The following is a 19,734-nucleotide window of genomic DNA, read 5'->3' as shown; positions in this document are numbered from 1 at the left end:
AAAAGTGACAATGTTAACAGTGCACTTGCATGTGTGGGGCTTTGGATTTGAATGCACACTTGCATGGATAATATTGTGCCTTCCCATACACTTTGCTGGAACTCGTAGTACTTATGTGCTGAATCAGGATCTTCGGTGGTTTTCTTTTTCTTTTCCTTTATTGCACTTAAATCCACTTTTTGTAGGGCTGAAATGTTATTTATCCTAGTGTGTTGGAAAAAAGGCTGGGAAAGGCAGAGGAAGAATGCAGTAAAGCATTTTGTTTTCAATTATGCTGATGAGTTATTAGGTGTTTCCTAAATCAGGGTTTGCTTTTGTCTGCGGATAACACAGGCCATTATGAAATATTTTAATGGGCAAAGTTAGGCTGAGGAAGCTTTGCTTCTTTAAAGTAAAATATCTAAAACAGCAGTGCAACAACTGATTGTGAATTCTTGTTTCCAATTTAAACTTCGTTACCTGCAACGTAGGATTCGACTCATTTAATCAGTGTTTCATTTTTCCCCACTTAATTGAGTGCATCAGGTGAATGTTAAAGATTATCTTTAGCTGATTTAATTGCCTTGACAGTATTGAAAGAAGAATCACAACCAGACACAAAGCTTCAATTAGAAATCATTCTTTCTAATCAAATTCCTTATGTATAGGAAATGAATGTGAGAGTCTGCTATTTCCAGCCCAGTGCTACGTATTTCACTCATGCAAGATAGCTGATTAAAACTGGGTTAAATAACTTTCTCAGAAACTATGAGAGAAAATCTTTTTCATTTCCAACTTTTACAGTTCAGCCCTGAGCACATGTAGCATAGAACGAGCCAGCGGACCGAGAGATAATTTCTTTTTTATACAGCAGCTGGTTTAACTAAAGAAACCATAAAGGGTTTAGTAAAAGCAAGTTACGTTTTCCAAGCTGAAAAATGCTTTGTCCTGAAAAACAATGAATTCTCTCCATGCAGAGCATTTATGTAACAACATAGGAAAAGGAAACTATGTAGATTAATTGAAACAGCAAATTCAAGTATTTTACATTGAGCAGGAGCTGGTGTAGGTAGGTAGGAAAGACCAGAAGTGAAATCACGTGCATTGGTCCAAGCGACTGACTGTGTTTGGGTGGGTGTTGGGGATCTGCAGCTGAAGGTGGAGGCGAGGCTGGAGCATCAGCATCTCCTCTGAATGCACACACGCACCGCGCTCTGACGTTTTTGGAAGGAAAGTTATGGCACTTTTAACTTTCTCCTTTTTTAGTGTTTACATTTCTGACATTTGGTAATGGTGGCTGTACTGCTGCCAATAATTCCCTTCATTCACTGGAGACTTGTTATTTATTTTGCACAGTATCGTGCTGTTCATAATTCCATATTTTTATAGCGCTTTGTTGCTGAGATTTGCAAATTAAGATTTAGCTGTCTTTCAAGTAGCATGTTGTGATCTGGGTGCTGTCAGCAAGAGATTGTTGTTCATTTGGCCCTCTGGAAACGCTGCACATTTACCCACAAAAATCGTCCGCGTACTCCAGCGTTTTATGACCAGAGCCTAAAAAGTTAATGCTAAAAATGTGCTCTCGAATCTTAAAGCAAGAAAGTCTTTCTAACAGCTCCTCCTTCTGCTTTCTTCTGGCACAAGCTCACCAGAGGTAATATAAAATATAATGGGAAGGCAAACTGGGAAATGGACGTTACATGGCCAAACGTGTGCGTGCACAAGGAGTGACAAATGCAAGTCAGGGCTGAGTGTGCACATATAGACTGTGTGGGGCTGCCTGGGGTCACTCAGCCTCCCTAGCTCCTGGAAAAACAAAAAGAGAGAAAAAAGAAAAAGAAGGGAATAAAAAGGGAAAATAAAAATAAGGTGAAGCTGAGGATGTGTGTCAGTGGTTGTAGCTAGAGCTGGAGGGCAGAGACGATGCAGCCCAGCTGGTGCAGGAGACCCCAGCTCAGCTGGAGCCACAACCAGTGCTGGGTGCAAGGGTGGGGGACACCCCAGTTCTTCACCCCAGGGACACAAAGCACCTCAGCAGCCCTGGTTGCACAGGGAGCATCCCCAGTGCAGAGACGCCGCTCGCTCCCAAGCCACAGACACTCGATCAGCAGTAATTGTTCACCTCTAATTGCTTCAACTCATCTGTAAAATTCACAAGCAAACACTGGGCTGTACCTGAGAAGGTAAAAGATCCTGCCAGTGCTCCCAGCCTCATGCTGCCCACAAGTTTATACTACTAAATTCAAGCTTGACTGGCAGACAGGTATGGATCCCAGAGTGCCCGAGGCAGGATTGAGATGAGCTCAGGGCGCTGTGTAATCCGGTCGCTCTGCTGTGTTCTACCTGCTGTATTTAACAAAAACAGGGCAAGAAAAACATTTTTTTGTCATTTTCTCTCTTAGAGTTTTTTTCAGACATACCACCCCACCCCCTGACTCACGGCTGAGGTTAGGTTTCATCACTTAGGATCAACTTTACAAAAGGCCTGGGCTCTTTCTTATGACTGTATAAATGAGCTTTGCTGAGATGAACAGCTCGATAATGGTGGGATGCAGTCAAAACATGCACGCTGGATGCAACTCATGTTTCATTTGATTGCAGCTGGAGGAGAGCTTAAAAGCTGCATTTTTTTGCTTTTTTTTTAAAAAAATTTCAAATTAGGTCGATCTAGGATTTCTTTTTGCTGTCTCACTATTATCTCCTGTCATACCCAATCTAACCTGAACATATGTAATTTTAGGTGTATATCAAACATGAAATTCCACAAACAGGGCACTCAGATTTTTTCTTTTCCCCAAAGAGACTACAGTGTGTGCAGAGCTGCAGAGAGTCTTGTCACTGTTCTTGTCCTGGAATGTGTTTTTTCAGCTCGGAGTCAGTTCAGGATTCTAGAGCAGTTTCTGCTAACTTGGACGACTCCTCTCTGTTATCATTAAATATCTATTAGTTCATCTTTTTAATGACTTCAGAATGACTGGTTCTATTAGGCTTTCTGGCAGTACTGTCAGCCCAGCAGAAGCATTATTTTTAAAGATGTCTGTTAATGAAAATGCAGTTGCAAATCAAACAGTTGCATGGCAGGGGTTGCCGCACATTCCAGGCTGAGATCATGGTCACCTTCAAACTACAAATTTTTTTTTTTTAAGCTTTTTTATTTTTAGAAAGATTGTTAGTAGTTGTTGAAGTTAAAACCCATGAATATTGTTTTTATCTTGCTTATTGCTTGTGTCTGATGCAGACACATAGTGCTGTGAAGCTGCCCTGAGCTTCCAGGTTTCTTTCCCCATGGCAAAGCAGCTCCTGAACTGTCCCCTTGGTTTATCCATGGAAAACTCAGAGTTACTGGAGATTACTTTACTGAGGTTTTAGATTGCTGTGCGTGCTGAAATAGGTTTTTGGTGGGTTTTTGTGTGTGTGTTTTGTTTCCCTGCCTTACACTCAAGTACGTGCCGCTGCAAAGGGAGCAAAACCAGTAGTATCACACTCTTAACAATGTGCCCAGTGTCAGTGATATAAACTTACAGGAGTGAACCTACTGCTGTAGGTTCTACCAGATCTGATCCCACCTTACACGTTTTACAAACTTTTTTAATCTGCAGGCACAGCTTCATGTTTCAGGTTTTACAGCCGTGGCCCCCCGTCCGTGGCGGGCAGGGGCTCCTTGCACAGCCACCTGCAAAAGTTGTGTATTTAAGTAATAGTTTTGAGGCTTTGTTGTCAGAGAGTGAAATTAAGGTTTTGGCTGTTGTGGGTCAGGAGGGCACACACACGCTGAGCTTGTACAGGGCCCTATTCTGCCATGAGTCTTCCTAGGAGTTGTTGGTTATTAATCAAATAAAGCTTAATCCAGCTCCCACTGAAAATCTGTCTCCAGTGGAGCAGGGATGTTTTAGCTTGGGGCTGGTGGAATGAAGAGCTGCTCAGTGGTGATTTTCCACTTGCTGCATTAGAGCTGAGGCTGTGGGTGACATTCCTGCCTGGGCTTTATGACTGCCTGTGTTATCTGGAATTTGATGCACTCGTGGTCTTACAGCTCTCAGCATTGGACTGTCCTGATGTGACCTAAAATAATCTGTTTAGAACCAAACCTAGCAACTTGTTGTCGCCATTTCTCCAAAGTGATGAGGATTTTCTTGATGATTCATGTTTCATAAAAGTGATAAGGGACTTTTTGTGTAGAGAGCTGTCAAATCTTACTCATCTGCTCGTTAAAGTGTAGAGAATTATGGGCAACCACAGAGCCAGGACAAGACTGCACCTTTCTTGATATTGGTGTGGCCCATTAATGGAGGTTCTTGGGTGTTAGAGGACAAGTGATGGGTTAGATCAGCTCAGGAGGGCAGGTGGGTGGCAGAAGTTGGGGTCTGGTGTCAGTGGTTCCTGACCCCCAAGGAAGAGGTTCTGCAGGACCAGAGCAGGTTGGATGTACCAAAGTTTTCACAGAAGCTAAAATGCACAGACAGTGGAAGAAGACCTGAGGGTACTGGGGAGGGAGGTGGCCTGCAGCCCCCAAGATGCCAAAAAGGGTGCCCTGCAGAGGGGTATCCTGCATTTCCCTTCTTGTTTTGAGGAACAGGAGGCATCTTTTCCCTCACAAGGTGGAAAAATGGGGATTCCTGGAACATCCTTCCTCCAGTCCTTCCTGCATAGAGGTTTTGGAAATGAAGAAGGGAAGGATTCACAGCCCTGGTGCTGAGGCACTGTGGTGCTCCCCTGCCCTCTCTGCAGTGGGGAGGGGAGGATCTCTTCTCCCCACTGGGCTCCCACTTGTTCCCCTGCATGCAGACACTTTCTGAGTTTTGCCTCTGGATTTTTGCTGAAGTTTTCTTTGGGCCCAGTACAGCTCTCAGGCAGGATTCCTTTACCTTGGCCCTTGAAAAAACTTCAGTTTATTTCAATTTATCATTTGCCTGAGTATAGCAAAAAGAATCTGTCTCGGGTTTCATCACACAGCTCTCCAGCTGCACAAGTTGTTCATCACGGGAGCTCAAATTGAAGCTGTACTATTTTGGACCTTTTTCTTTCTTGTTTTTTCCCTTCAAACTCTTAATTACAGCTTGTTTTGAAGCTATCTGTTCATCCTTCTCATTTATCTGGCAGGCATAATTCCTGATTTTGATGGAGCTCCTTGAACATAACGCTCATTAGTAGTTTTGGAAATTTAATTTGTTTTACTTTTCAAGCAAGTTCCACTCTTGCTCCAAAGCAGTGTGGAGGTGGGTGCCAGCTGGCAGCATGCATGCTGCCTTTTGGGGCAGGTTCTCCAAAGGAACTGGGAGATGGGGAGATGGGGAGATGGGTATCCACCCTGGGGCTCACCTGGGAGTCATCCAATTTTGGGGTCTCCTGTTCCATCCCACCATCCCAAGCAGAGTGGGTCCTCCTGTTTGCACCAGTGTGGGGCAGGACAGGATCCCTGTAGTGGGAGCTGGAAGTTCAGCACGTGGCCTGGGGTTAAAGGACAAATTGCACCAACTTGTGTTAGCAACCTGCCTGTGTTAGCCATCCTACTATTCCAATTACTTGGAATGGCATCTCTAGCCTGCCCTAAAATCCAAATTTCCCAGGCAGCTCTGGGGCACATGCAATGTTTCCCAAAGCTGTAGGCAGGAATGAAGGGTTTATTTGGTGCCCCAGACACAGCTCCTCTTTGGGACACAACAAACATGTGCATGGCAGTTCCTGCCTTCCCTCACACTCAGCGACCGCCTTGTTGTTTTTCCCCAAAAACCTTAACTTCAATTAACCCCTCCTGGTTCTGGGATGCTGGAGGGAGCAGAGGGGGGTCCAGGCAGGGGCTGGCAGGGGCAGGGGGATGGCTGGGGTGCTTCAAAGAGCCCGGGCTCAGCGGCCGAGCTGGCCCCAGCCGAGCTCGCGGGGAGCGCGTTTCGCTATTATTTCAATTATTACAACTTCCTGCATAGGTCGAAGGTCGTTCATAATTCACGCTTCTGTCATCTTTACACATGCCAAACGCAGTCTATTAAGCATAAATAAAATTTCAAGTGCCTGACCAGGAAAAGTAAACTGGGATTCATAACAATGAGGCTTTTTTCATCCATTTAAAAGTGAATTGTGTGTGTTCTTTTTTTTGCCCCCCTCCCTTTTCCCTTGATGGCTTTGGGAGCTTTTATTTCTGCTCGGTAGCACAGATCTCTGACCTGTGGTGTGGGCAGGCACAGAGAACTGATGAGCCAGGGCCCCCCCCCAACTTCTCCCCACCTCAGATCCCCGAACTTTGAAAGTGTTTCCAGACCTGAATCCGATTTTGCTCTTCCTACATAAACTGTAGTCACACACCGTTGATCCCAGGGCATGTGAAATGAGCATCTGGACTTTGCTTTTATTTTTTTTTCCCCCTACCTCCTCTGGTTGTTCCTCTCCTGTGCAGAAGCTCTTCCTTTACTTGTTCTCAAGCAGACCAGTGCAGGTTAACCCAAAAAAAAGTTGGTTAATGGAGCAGGCTCAGTCAGCTGGAGAAATGACAGCCAGAAAATTGAAACCTTTCATTAATTACAGTAGAGTCAGGACTATATTCCAGAAATCTTCCAGCTTTGCAATTGAAAAATCCACTTATTTTATGATAACATTTCCTAAGACAAAAAATACTGCCCGTGGTGGAGGTGCTGTTCTTACAAAACAGCCCAAGGGGTACCTGTGGAGCTGGGGGGAATTTTTGAGGTTCCCCATCTGGGGGTTGCAGGACCCCCCTTTCCCTCCCAGCCTGACCTCAATCATCTGCTGCTGCCTCAAAATTCGGGCAGTGTGGTTCATTTCAACAGTTGGCTTCTCACTTTTTCCCAGACAGGGTAATTCCAGGAGGTTTTAGGTGGGAAGAGTGAGAAAAAAAAAGTTATTCATGTGAAGTAATAACGGCAGCTCTGAAAATCAGAATAAATTTACCTGCATGATCGTTTTGGTTTAAACTTCAATGTGTTTTATTTTAGATTCTCACTGCAATGCAAAGTGATGTGTAAACGGTTAGTGCAGGTGATTTTTTTCTGTACATACAGAAATTCTAAAAATTATTTTTAATAATAATTAAAGTTAGTACTTTAACAATGTGAAAATGCCAGAACTGGAAATCTGTTGCTTTGGAGAATGTTAGGTCTGAGATGCAAAATAAAGAAATATCACTCAACTTAAAAAATCGAGGTTTTTTAAATCATCTCTGGATTTTTAAATAGCAAAGCAGACAAGACAGCTGTCTGCAGAGTGTGCTCCCTGCTCAGGGATGTGTCCCACAGCTGCAGGAAAGATGCTGCCTTGTCCTGGGCTCCCCCAAGAGAAGCCATGCTCCCCAGCACTTGGGAACAAGACCCTCTTTATGCCCCAGTCCATGTGTGCTCACTCTGGGATGGGAGGTGAAAAGGTCTGGCCAAACACCTTTGATGGGACAGGGAAAATACCAGAGAAGGCTCCAGTGAGGTTTTTGTTCACTCCTTGGTGTGGATGCAGCACCAGCCCAGGAAGAACAGCGGCGTTTACCTGACTGGGAAACAAACCCTGGGAGCAGAAGCAGAGCAGAAACTTTGGCACAGTCCCTCTGGGATGGTGGAACTCCTTCCTGTCTGTGGGGTGATCCTGCACCCCAAGATGGAGATCTCCAGAAGTCTCTTCAGTGCACATATCATTATTTCACATATTATTTTCACCCCAAACCAGCCATCAATTGGGCCTGTCTTCCACAGATCTGACTGCAGCTTCCTTTCAGCTCTGCAGAGTCCATTATTCTTCTGGAATTAAAAATCCACTTCTCAATACATTCATCACAACAAATGGGAAACCAAGCATTACTTGCAGCAAATATTCACTGGATGTGGCACTGTCACCAGGTTTATTTGCAGGAGGTAAATCTGGCTTTATTTAGATGTGGTTTGGCCTTTGATGGGATGAGCAGTGCTGCCTCAGTTCAGCCCCAGCATGCTGAATCCCACCAGGAATCCAGCAGCAGCATTGGATCCACAGGGGGCTGTGGTGCCAGATATTTGCCTGGCTGCATGAAGAGATACACACAGGACACTGCCAGGCTCTCTTGGCCTCCAAAACACTCAGTGGAGTTTGAAATCCCCTCGACAAGAGACACAAAGCCCAAGCAGCTCAGGCTGGTGGTTCAATGAGGGTGGTGTGGATGAGGAGGGAGGTGGATCACACTCCCATGAACTGCTTCTCCTGGTTTGTATGGGGAAAATTGGCCACAAGTAGGGGGTTGTGGCACTGGTACCTCGTGCCTGATGTGTTTTGCCATCACTTGTATCACCTGGTGAGGGGTAAGCACTGGAGTGTGGGATGAGCTGCTACTCCCTCCCTGCACTGCTCTCTGGAGTGGCTTCTGGGACAAACTGGAGAGAAAAAAACCCACCCAAATCTGAGTAAATGCATCCAACCCCGATATTTTTAGGTATTTATTCCATATCCATGGGCACAGCTTGTGCAGGCAGGAAGGATTAGGCTGTACAGCCACCTCCTGGAGGACACTGGTATGTGCTGGTGAGCTCTGGTCCGTGTGTGCCTGGGCAAGGACAGCACCCACCGGGGCTGCCAGCCACCTGTGAGCAGGCAGGGAGGCACCCAGACACCTGTCCCTACCTGGGACAAACTCATCTGTCTGCCTTTGAACACCTCAGGTGATTTGCTGCCTCCCTCCCTGTGCACTGCATTGAGAGTTAAGAGTTTGGGAGCAAACCCTTTAAAAATACATCAGTCTGAGAAAAAGCAAAGCATCATTTTTTAGCATAGGAAACATAGCTGTCATGTGGTTTTGTTTAACAAGGCCTGAGGAAGTTGCTAATATTTATTTGAGCTGCTTTGTGGAGCTTTTTAGTGCTCTTCACATTTCCTGCTGAGACAGAAAGCAGCCAGATGGATTTTGGGAATTTCCTTTCAGCAGAGTCTCCTGGTGCTGGCGTGTGCTTCCTCTGGTGCATGGACCCAAGGGAGGGTGTTCCCTTTGCCCTCCCCTCCTCCTGCCTCCCCAAAGCTCCTTCCCACAGCCCAGCATCACCTGTATGAGGGAGGGCACAAGGTGTCACAGCCAGGGCCACCACCAGCAGATTTGGATGCTCATGGTGTTTCTTCATCCAGGACTGATTTTTCCCTTGGTTTTCATTTGAAGCTAAGGAATAACCAGGTGCACTGGTTCTTACAAGCTTCTCTCCTCACAGCTTTTTGGACTGTGTAGATGGCTGGAACAGAGGGCTGAATGTCTATGGCTTAACCAGCAGCATCTCCTCATGTCTGCTTTAGAATTACAGAAACATTAAAGCTGGAAAAGTCATCTAAGATAATTGAGCCCAAGCACTAAAGTTACTTTAGTACCTTTTCCCAGTGCAACAGGAGTTCCTTCCCTTACCAGGATCACTCAGGGATGTGTTTCATGGCTGCTCTGTACTTGGGTTTGGTATAACTCAGCTGACAAGTGGCTGGTGATATCTGCAGTCATCACAGAGCTCATTTTGCAGCAGAGGCTGTTGAAAGCAGTCCTTTTTATCCTCCCAGAGCCCAAAACACAACGATTTCTGGGCTGGAAAGAGCAGACCTGCCATGGTCAATCAGCTCCTCTCCAGCAGCACATCATGAGCTCTGCCACACTCACCAGCAGGGGTTGATGCTTCTTTGCCTGTTTTGGTGCTTACCTTGCTTTTTCTTCCTGTTTTTATTTTTTTTCCCCCAGATATTCTACAGAGTGGTAGCAGATATTGAACCAGGAGAGGAGCTCTTACTGTTCATGAAGAGTGAGGATTATTCACATGAGACAATGGCTCCGGACATCCACGGTTAGCCTCTTACCTTTTTATCTGACAGAAAGTATCACTGAAATTAATCCAGCATTTAGGCAGATTTTCTCTTCTTTTGATATCTGGGATGGCTTCACAGCAGCCAGGGAGGAGAGCTGGACTGTGGTTGCATTTGTCCATCTTCTGCCCTTCTGTTACTGGTTGAAATTTGATGGTTTTGTGGGGTTGCAAAAGAAGAACAACACCCATGTCCTTATCTGTGCTGCTCCTGCAGGACACATATGGGCATTGGTTATAGGTTATTTTTTGTCATTTAGTTGAACAACTGTAACCTTAAAAAGAGGAAATCTGAGGTTGTCAATGTTGCTGTCACTTGTGAGGACATCTCAGACATTCTTTCTCCTCACACTTATCCTTTACCCATCCCACACACTGATTCTTCATGTGAGACTCCCGAGTTGTTGCTCAGATTTGTCTTCTAATCTCCTAAATCTCCTTTAGCTGTGCTGCCTGTTGGGCAGTGGTTTATCAGCTACAGGGGGAACTGGGTGTGGGATATCTGCTTAATGCCCAGCATGTTGCAGTTTATGCCAAGAGTGACATTTTAAAAATTTTCAAGGATTCAGGGACAGTGCACAGGGAAGGAATTATCAAAGTCCCCACTTTCCTGTAACTGCTTGTACTTTTAAAATAGTATTTCTTGTTTTCTTAAGAAAAAAAGTGTAGATTATACATTCATTCCCATTTGGTTTTGTGTCTGGGTTTCTTTCCCCAGTGGTAACTTGGTTTAGCTATTGCTGAAGGTGTCCCCCTTGCCTAGTCCCCACAGTCAAGCAGCTATTGTACAAATAACACCAGAGGAAATCTCTGCAGTCACATGCAGGATCATGTCCCACAGGGCTGATTTAGAAGCAGGCTGAGCCAAAGTGCTGCTCATGGACAGCCAAGAACAGAGCCCCATGACACTTTCTCTGGATCAGCTCAGCTGTCAAGTAGCAACCAAGAACATTCACTGGGGATTCCAGCCAGTGCCTTTCTGACTCAGAGCCTCAGGGCATTTATATCTGGGTGTCTGGCTCCTTGTATGGACCAACAGTAGAAAATGTAGCAGAAATAAAACCATTGTGGAATGGTCTTCTCCAAGTTTGTTTTTTGGGGATTTTCTTCAGCTAATCTATTCTTTTGCAGGAATTACTAGTTAAGGGAATGAAGTACTCACTCCAAACTAACACTTTACTGATATTCTACACTTTTTAGTAAGAAATTATGTCTGATTTTTTGAAATTTAAGACAAATAATTTAACTTGATGCATCCCTGTCTTACTTTGAGCAGGGCTGGGTGCTGCAGAAGGACTGTGATGGAAAAGAAGAGGTTTTTAAAAACTCTGAACACCCTTTTGACTATTTTTGATGCTGCTGTTTGTTTGTGACTGAGTCAGTCCATTTCGTTGAGAAATGCAGAGACTGGCAGTCTCTGCTGGATATCCATGTTAGACTCTGTATAATTCCATTTAAACACTTGTCCTTGCTATTTAAGCTTTTGTCCTAAGCCAGTGTTAGGGATTCCTGCTTGATGTCACCCTGGCAGTTAACATGGAATCAAAGCTTTATTACAAAGCATTCTTAAGAATCCTTCTTTCTTTTGAGCTTCTTCTCTCCTTTTACTGAGGAGCAATTTGTTAACCACACCATTGCCCAGCTTCTGGTGGGGTGATGGTTGAAAAGGAGTGAAAACTGAAGTGGTGTCCCTGTGGCCACCTCTGTGTGTTGCAGAGGAGCGCCAGTACCGCTGTGAGGACTGTGACCAGCTCTTTGAGTCCAAGGCTGAGCTGCTGGACCACCAGAAGTTCCCCTGCAGCACTCCTCACTCTGCCTTCTCCATGGTGGAGGAGGACTTCCAGAAGAAGCTCGAGAATGAGAGTGACCTTCAGGATGTGCATGAAATCCAGGAGTGTAAAGAGTGTGACCAAGTCTTCCCAGACTTACAAAGGTAGGAGAAGGTGCCTAAAATGTGATTGAGTGGGGCAGATTCTCTGGTGGCTTCAGCTGGATCATGCAAGGCATCAGAACCTGATAAATTCACCTTCTACAGAAAGCAAAGATGAAGATGGGCAGGATTTCTATGCCAGCTGATGGTTTATGGTATAAAAAGCAATAGAATCTAAATAAGTCAGAAATTTGGTCCCTGTGCTTGAAGTGCTTAGTGAGGACCTTAGATTAAGAGCTGGAACTTTTGCTAATCAGGTCTGAATTGGGCTGATTACAGTGAAATCACAGGAGTGGTTCTACTTCACATCAACTGAGGTCTGGGTTCCTTAATCTTAGGTAGAAATAATTTGAAACATCTCTGAGTGTTGTTCACTGATGTTACCAGTTTTGTCTTTTCAAACAAAACTGGTAGTTTTTTAGTTAGAGATGGGCTCTAACATGATGTGCCAAGCATCACTGCCCAGTGCTGGCCACCTCTCTGAGCAGGAATTTGGGCAAACACAAGGTCTTGCTCACTGGCTGATGTTGGGCAGTGTGTGGCTCCATCTGCCTGATTTTCAGTCTGAGGGGTTGATTCAAGTGGCTGATGGAGGCAGATCAAGTCAGAAGAATTTCCAGCAGCCTGGGTGAGGTTTTTGCGTGTTGGGAGTTATTCAGTGTTAAAGTTTTTTCTCCCTGCGAACAAGAGGACGATATCTAACATATGGGAATCATTGAGGAAATGTAAATTTAGCTTAAAATATTAAATATTGAAGAGAAAGGGCAGAAAACAAAGAAAGAGTCATCATAAATCGATGGGCAGTACAGTGAGAAAGAGTGAAAAATGAGAGTGAATGCAGACCTGCTCTGAACTTCTGAATTATTGAACAGCTCATACAGCACACAGACAGTTCACTGCAAAAAAGTGCCAAAATGTGCTATTATATAGATTATATAAAACAAAAGGCCCAAATGAGCCATGCTTGAGGGTTTGAGTAATGACATGGAGAAATGGAGCTGAGCAGGAGGATGGGGCTGCTGGCTCCAGGAGTGCCCAGTGCTGATGGCACAGCAGAGTCCAGGAGCTGGTGCCACAGCCAGGGACAAGAATCTCTCTAGGTCTTACGGAAAATTTGTTTAAATTATGGGAATTGTTATAAAAGTATTAGGAGAAGAAGCCAGAATTATTTTTTCCTCCTCAGAAGAAGAAGGGGGTAGAAGTGTGAAAGCATTTCCATTGCCTGTGGCTGAGAATGGAGGTGGCTGTTTGGGCTGCACAAACAAGGCTGTAACCCCAGCAGGTTTTGTCACTGATTCAGCAGAGATCACTGGGAGCTTCATGTGGAAACAGTTGGGGCATCCCAGGCTAAAATTGCCACTTTCCAGTGGGTTTTCTGTGAATCCACTCTTGCATTATGTAGTGATCTTCCCTCAAGCAGTGGTGTGAGTTATGACTCTGTATGTGACCAAACAATGCGGGTGTTAAAGATACACATTTGCTACAAATGAATGATAAAAATTCAGAGACAAAAATTAATTTAAAGACTTTCAACAGAATTTAGGTGGACATTGAATATCCTAATAATAGACTGAATAAGCAACTAAGAAATGAATGACTAAACAACCACACAATTGCACACAGTTAATAATAGTCATTAAGAATAACTTCAGTTGTGGTGTACCTTATCTACAGGCTTCTTAAACTCATCCTGTCCTACTCCAGAGGAGCTATTCCTCATCTATTCCTGCTGTAAGAAAAATTGACTCCCATCAGAGGAGTGGATTTATAGCAGGTGGTGGCATCCAAGGTGTGTTCAGAGGGAAAGTCATAAGGCAGAAATAATTCAGACTGCAGGGAAGAATTACCAGAGTGAAATACTGAGAGGTGTGTGAAATAATCTCCTTGGGGAGTGATGGCAGCAGCATCTCCTGGAGCATTTGCAAGTGGCCTGGCAAAACATGAGAGGATGTGTTATTCTGGTGGGGAGAGGGAGATTCTGCCTCCTGGCTGGGGTGAGCTGGAACTCACAGGACTAATTCCTATCAGGATTGGGCCTTTGAGGCTTTTTAATTTTTTTTTTCTTTTGGCTGTAACTATATGCTCTGCTGTCTCCTCTTCCTATAAACCCACATCTGACTGAGCCCTGTTCCTGTTTCCACAGCCTGGAGAAGCACATGCTGTCCCACAGTGAGGAGAGGGAGTACAAGTGTGACCAGTGCCCCAAAGCTTTTAACTGGAAGTCCAACTTGATACGTCACCAGATGTCACACGACAGTGGGAAGCACTATGAGTGTGAGAACTGTGCCAAGGTACAGTGAATTTGGGGGCTGCCTGGCCCTTCTTGTGCTGCTGGATGCAGGGGAATGTGGAAATGGGGCTGCCCCAGGCTGGGATGGAGGAGGGCATAGAGCTTCTGCCGTGCTCCAGATGGTTTCTCAAGGGTTTTCACTTCTACTTGGAAAATACTTTTGGTTTGGAAATGCTGTGGAGTCTGAAATGGGCAGTGATGCAGGATGCTGAGCATCCTTGAGCTCAGGGAGTGGCTCCTTAAGAGGATTGGTGGGGTGTAAGAGGGTCAGTGAGGGGCAAGAACCCCCTGGAAACACAGGGCAGAGGATTCTCTAGGCTGTGTGCCAGCTGCTGGGACCAGAAACTTCAGGACACTACTGCAATATCAATCAAAAATAAGCAATAGCAATGCACCCCAGCTGCACTGAGTACACCTCTTATCTCTAAAACGTCTCCATCACCTCCCAGCACTGGGCTTGCTATGGGAATTATTTGTATTGAGATGTACTCTGCATTGCTTTTTATCAGATTCCCAAAGCTTGGCCCTTTTGCATGAGGACTTACTTGGTTTTAGGTAGATTTACTGCAATTATGGTAATTTCATATCGAGCTGACACTTATAAGATGTAACCAAGCCCTTGTTTCTGTCTCTGGGTTGTGTACAGGATTACTTCTTGTCACACACTCAGGTATCAGTACAAAGTATTTCTAATGCAGCAATGCTTAGAGGCTTCAATCATCCACATTTTCACTCATTTCCCATGAAGTCCCTGACCTCAAATGTGCAATTTCTAATGGCAAAGTCAAATGCATCTTCTGCAAAGGGGTTAACAAGGCCCAGACAATACTTGGGTGATCCTGGGAAACTGATGCCCTTTCCTGCAGGCACAGCTCCCATTGCTGGCCATTAGCAAGAGTTTTAATACTCCCAAAACCAGCTCCAAGGTTAGAATTTTAAAAGGCTGTTGTAATAACTGGCTTCTTGTGCAGCCAAGTTTCTTGGTTAATCAGTACTCATTTCCTAGCAGGTTTTCACGGACCCCAGCAACCTCCAGAGGCACATCCGTTCCCAGCACGTGGGGGCTCGTGCTCACGCTTGTCCAGAGTGTGGCAAAACCTTTGCCACTTCTTCAGGCCTCAAACAGCATAAACACATCCACAGCAGTGTCAAACCTTTCATATGTAAGTCTCCAACTAAGCCTCTTTGATTAAGTGTTGTTTCTCTTGCTGTAAAGCAGCGCAGTCTGGAGCAGGAGGTTGTGTCCTGCTCCCTTTGAATTCCCCACCCTGTGGCACAGGGGCTGGGAGTTGCTGAATGAGTTCTGGCTAAGTTGTGGTTCAATGCAAGGAGTTATTTTTATGTGGTTTTCCTTTTCAGACAGACACTGTGTTCTGTATAAATGTACCTGTTGTCCCAGGGAGGTTTTTCTGTGCACAAAGTGAGGAGTGGGATTTATGCCAGGCTGGGTGGCTGCAGCCTCATTGCTCTGCACTGAGCTGGGCTGGCTGCTCTCCTCCTGCTTTAGGAGCAGATTTTGGGCTGCAGAGTCTCCACAGCAGATGCCATGACTTTTGCTGGAGCTGGAAAACAAATCTCAAAGGCAATCAGATTTACCTTGTCACCTTCCTCGAGGCTCCTCTGCCTGCCCCAGGTTTAAGGAATGAGTTGAGCTGTTAGATCTTCACTAACATCTGCCTTGGATGTGAGCCTGGCTCTGTGCTGGGCTTAAATGGGATTCTGAGTATCTCACAGGTTGTCTTTGCTGCTGAGCCAGACCTGCTTGGGAAGGATGCAGGATGCTCTCCCTCCCTTTCACTGGGGAAGCAGAGCCAGAAAACATTTTAAAATATTGCTCTTGGTAGTGGTGCTGTCCACCACAGCCTTTTCAGGCACCTGCTGTGACTTGAAAGGTACCTTGACCATCTCCCCTACTTCTCTGCTAAACCTCTTCATCTTTTGCTGCTCTCAACAATAATTTACCATTGGCCATGTGGCATTGGCCACAAGCTCATATATTTCCTCAAGAGGAGGAGTATTGGCTTAAACAACTCATTTGTGCAAAATCTGTGACCTGCCATTGGGTGAGTAGTACTTTTGGTTTGGATTCCTTCAATGATAAAATGTATAAATAGATCCAATATTAAGTTTTAAAGCTGATTGCAGATTAAATGATTAATTAGAAAGTGTTAGGTAGGGACTATTGCAACATCCTGCATGGAAGTCTCTAAGTGGAACCTCTCATGCATGAAATAATCTCTCAAATGCTTTTTGTTCCTATTTTTCCTGATAAATCAAAACAACTGATATTCTTCACATGTAATGTGAGGGATGAAGCCCCATGAAACAAACTATGGATAACAGCCTTGTGATTGCAGAACAAAAGGGTTTGGAGACCACATGTTGGGTTGGCTTTGAGAGGGAGGTAGGGTCACCTAGAGCAGATATCTGCTTTCCACCAGAAGGCCACACACCAGGATTTACTCCTACCAGTCTGTTTATGGCAACTGTCTCTTATTACAGTGTGCACCCAAGCTTGAGTGAAAACTCACCAACACTAAGGTAATTACTCACTGCCTTCAAAATCTCCAGCCTCCCCAAATAGAAACCACATGCCATAATAGACTGAACATATTCTAAATAGTACTTACAGTAATTTTTTTAATAAGCAGAAAATATGCAAACTTAACTGCTGGCTAATTTGGGGCACAGAGACAATCACCCTACAGAGTGTGTGCAGGCACGAGATGGATTTTTTGCAGTTTTTGAAGTTTGTGTTAAACCTGGGGTCTATACAGCAATAAAAGCTGCAAGGAGGGAAGCCTCTCTCACAGCTTCTAGTTGCTCAAAAGTATGGCAGTGAGATTTAAAGGGTGTAATAAGGTAACAGCAGAAATCAAACCCAGCTTCTGTTGCTTCCATACATGGAAACAATTAAAGTTGACAACCACCCCCCATCTACTAAAGTTTAAGTCATGTGGTGAAAAGGATGTAGATCCTAAAGCAAATTTGACCATGGAGGTGTCACAGTCAGTTTAGACACAGAGTCTCCTCCAGAATTGGGTGTGCCCATCACTGATGCTGGGACACACCCAGGCTTCAGGTGACAGTCCCCAAAAAGAAGAGCACTCCAGGGAGCAAGGGTTTCCACCTGGGCACAAAATTTCTATGTGGATTAAATAGAATGTTGCCTTTTGAATTCAAGAGGCACCTTGAGCAAGCAGCACCTCATTAAATATTCTTAAATAACTTCAATGCTCAAAAAGGTAAATTGTTGGTACAGCTGTTAATTGTTTTGTTTGCTGAGATTATAATAATAAGTATCTTTACCTGTTTAATGGTATTATTATTATTGATTAAATTTAGTCTAAAAATAAAATATAAAATGAAATGCATTTAGTCAAATTATTAATTTGTATTTCCCTTAAATAGCCTATAAGGATATCTTAAAATTTTAAGTTAATATTTTTGCTTTTCTGCAAAGTAGGATATTTCTTGATTCTGTTGACTTTGGAATATATTAACAGAAAATAATAATTTAATAATGTACCACTGTTCTCTAAGGGAGAACTTCCCAGATTTTAGGAAGACCCAATCTGTGCCAATGCTCCTCTTTTCAGTCCTTTTGCCACTCTAGCCAGCCTTACCTTTAATAAAGCCGTATGAATAAGAATCAGGACCTCAATACAACCTGGTAGAAGACCAAAAGTTCATAAAACATGATTTTTTTTTTTTTTTTTAATTCTACAATAGCCTATCCTTTGAAATGCATGCATTTGAGATACTTATTTTTCTGGAAAAATACATATGGTCTATGCTGCTTTACACGTGGGGTAAGGGGCCTGATTCTGTATCCTGGAGCGTGGAACAGAAATCTTATGCCTGCAATTAGGTTAAAATAGGAGAAAATTGCAGAAAAATGACAGTTTCAACTGCAAAAAATGAGTGATAAATAATTCTATATTGAATAAAAAATAGATCTATGTTAAATAGGCAAGTAAATTATTTTTAAAGGGACAAAAACTACTTAACGACAGAAAATCAAGCATTTTCAAGAAACTGGAATAATCTCATCCCTCTTGTCTCTCACATTTCTATTCTTTCCTCTCTATTTTTCGCTTTATTTTTGATTTTCTCTCTCTTCTTTCTTGCCTTTCCTTGTGAATGAAGATTTCCAGCAGGAACAGTAACTGATACCCAGAAGGAGCCTCCTTCCTGAATTGCAGCACTGCAGATTTCCTGTGCTTGGGGCCGATCCTGCAGCGTTCACCCCACGGATTGTCCCGGGGGTGTCACAGTGGGATGGGAGCGGGTGGAAGGGGCAGGATCAGGCCCAGGAACAATGGGAGCATTGTTGGTGAGGCTTGGGGCAGGCTGCTGGAGAGGTAAACAGTCAGGAGAGGACAACAGGCGCTGGAGTTTCCCAAGGACAGGGATTTGGAGGAGCAGGAAGGTTAGTGCTGGCCCCGGTGGAGTGGAAGTCAGAGGACGTGATTGCAGCTCATGGGAACCAAGAGTGCAGGATGGGATACATTCAATTCAGTTTCCTCCTCAGGCTTAAAATAGAGCCATTGTAAATTATGTCAGACTGTCTCGAGTCCTGAAAATGATTGTTAAAAAGGCCTCGGAATACACAATGCGCATTGTTGTGCGGCTTTGATGTGTGAAAGATGAGAGTCTATGATATAACACAAATTAAATAAAAATAAAGTGGCCACATGCTTTTTTCTGGCTGGGGAAAAAAAAGAAAAGGGATTTATTGCAGAGGGATAACAGTGCTAGCTGATAGTGGTGCTGCCTTGCTTTCAAACAACTTTTAGAAGCAAGGTAGTGCAGAGGTACAGACAAATTTTGGCATAATGAAAAGCACAAGACACAGCACAGACTTAGGAGTTGCCCAGTGCTCCTGCTCATCCAAAGGATGCCAAAAAGGGACATAAAAAGGTACTGGGGAATTAAGCATTGCCCTCTTCCAAACCCCACCTGTATTTACAGACTCTTAACTTGGTTGCTGCCCCAACTTGTTCCTTAAGGTTTGTAGCAGCCAGAAAATCAGGATCCTGCAAAATCAGTGTTTACCTCAGTGTTGTGATTGACTCTGCCAATGTGGAAAGCTGCTAGAAGCTGAGCTCCAACATGCAGAGTGTCACAGGGCTGATCAGGCCCTGACCTCAAGGTAGATCTGCTCCCCTGTGTGTTCCCAGGCTTTCTCCCAAATGCTGCATTTGTGAGGCTTTGATTTGTGAAATCATTCTCATCCCAGAGGTGTTTAAAAGGAAATTCATCTGGCTCTTACTGAGCATCAGACATGCAAATAAAGGGATTTTCATTCTTAAAGGAAATTGTTGTTGAAATACAGTCTATCTTGTCATGTGAGGAAAATAAGGAATATCAAGATTAGGAGAGTTAAGATGTGGAATTTACAGTAACAGCATTCCAGGCACCTGTAAGCACTGTATGCATTGCATGGATAGAAATGCATTGGACATATAAGAGTACTGAGGTTTTCCAGGTTCCAGCCTGGATTTCCATGGGTTTAAATTTTCCATTGTAAGTGGGGAAAAAAAAAAAAATGTTTGTTGCAATTATCCTTGGAAATAGGAAATACCTGGTTGTCTCCTCCTTCACTTCTTTCCTGTTCTTGCAGAGTGAAAGCTCTGTGAGGCAGCTTCATCTCTGTCTGGCCCTGCAAATATTTATTTTAATGATTCATTTCCACGTGGGAATAGTGACACAAATGGATGCCATTTGAAGGCACCTGT

The 19,734-nt window shown here is 44.2% G+C and overlaps 1 protein-coding gene across 7 annotated transcripts in view; it reads left to right on the top strand.

Annotated features, from left to right (window-relative positions):
• The window catches only part of MECOM (MDS1 and EVI1 complex locus), a 321,765-nt gene that overhangs the window by 276,681 nt on the left and 25,350 nt on the right, over positions 1–19,734 (top strand). For 4 of the 7 annotated variants that reach the window (XM_079315325.1, XM_079315322.1, XM_079315320.1 and 1 more), the window contains 4 exons: positions 9,653–9,755; positions 11,490–11,706; positions 13,847–13,994; positions 15,000–15,156. In XM_079315325.1, coding sequence (XP_079171451.1) covers positions 9,653–9,755; positions 11,490–11,706; positions 13,847–13,994; positions 15,000–15,156 — 625 coding nt within the window. The remainder of the gene's footprint in view (positions 1–9,652; positions 9,756–11,489; positions 11,707–13,846; positions 13,995–14,999; positions 15,157–19,734) is intronic. The other 3 variants (XM_079315326.1, XM_079315323.1, XM_079315321.1) reach the window with 1 other exon arrangement.

Source organism: Erithacus rubecula (genome assembly GCF_903797595.1).
Source record: "Erithacus rubecula genome assembly, chromosome: 11".
Lineage (NCBI taxonomy): Eukaryota > Metazoa > Chordata > Aves > Passeriformes > Muscicapidae > Erithacus > Erithacus rubecula.
This window is presented reverse-complemented; position numbering and strand designations above follow the sequence as displayed.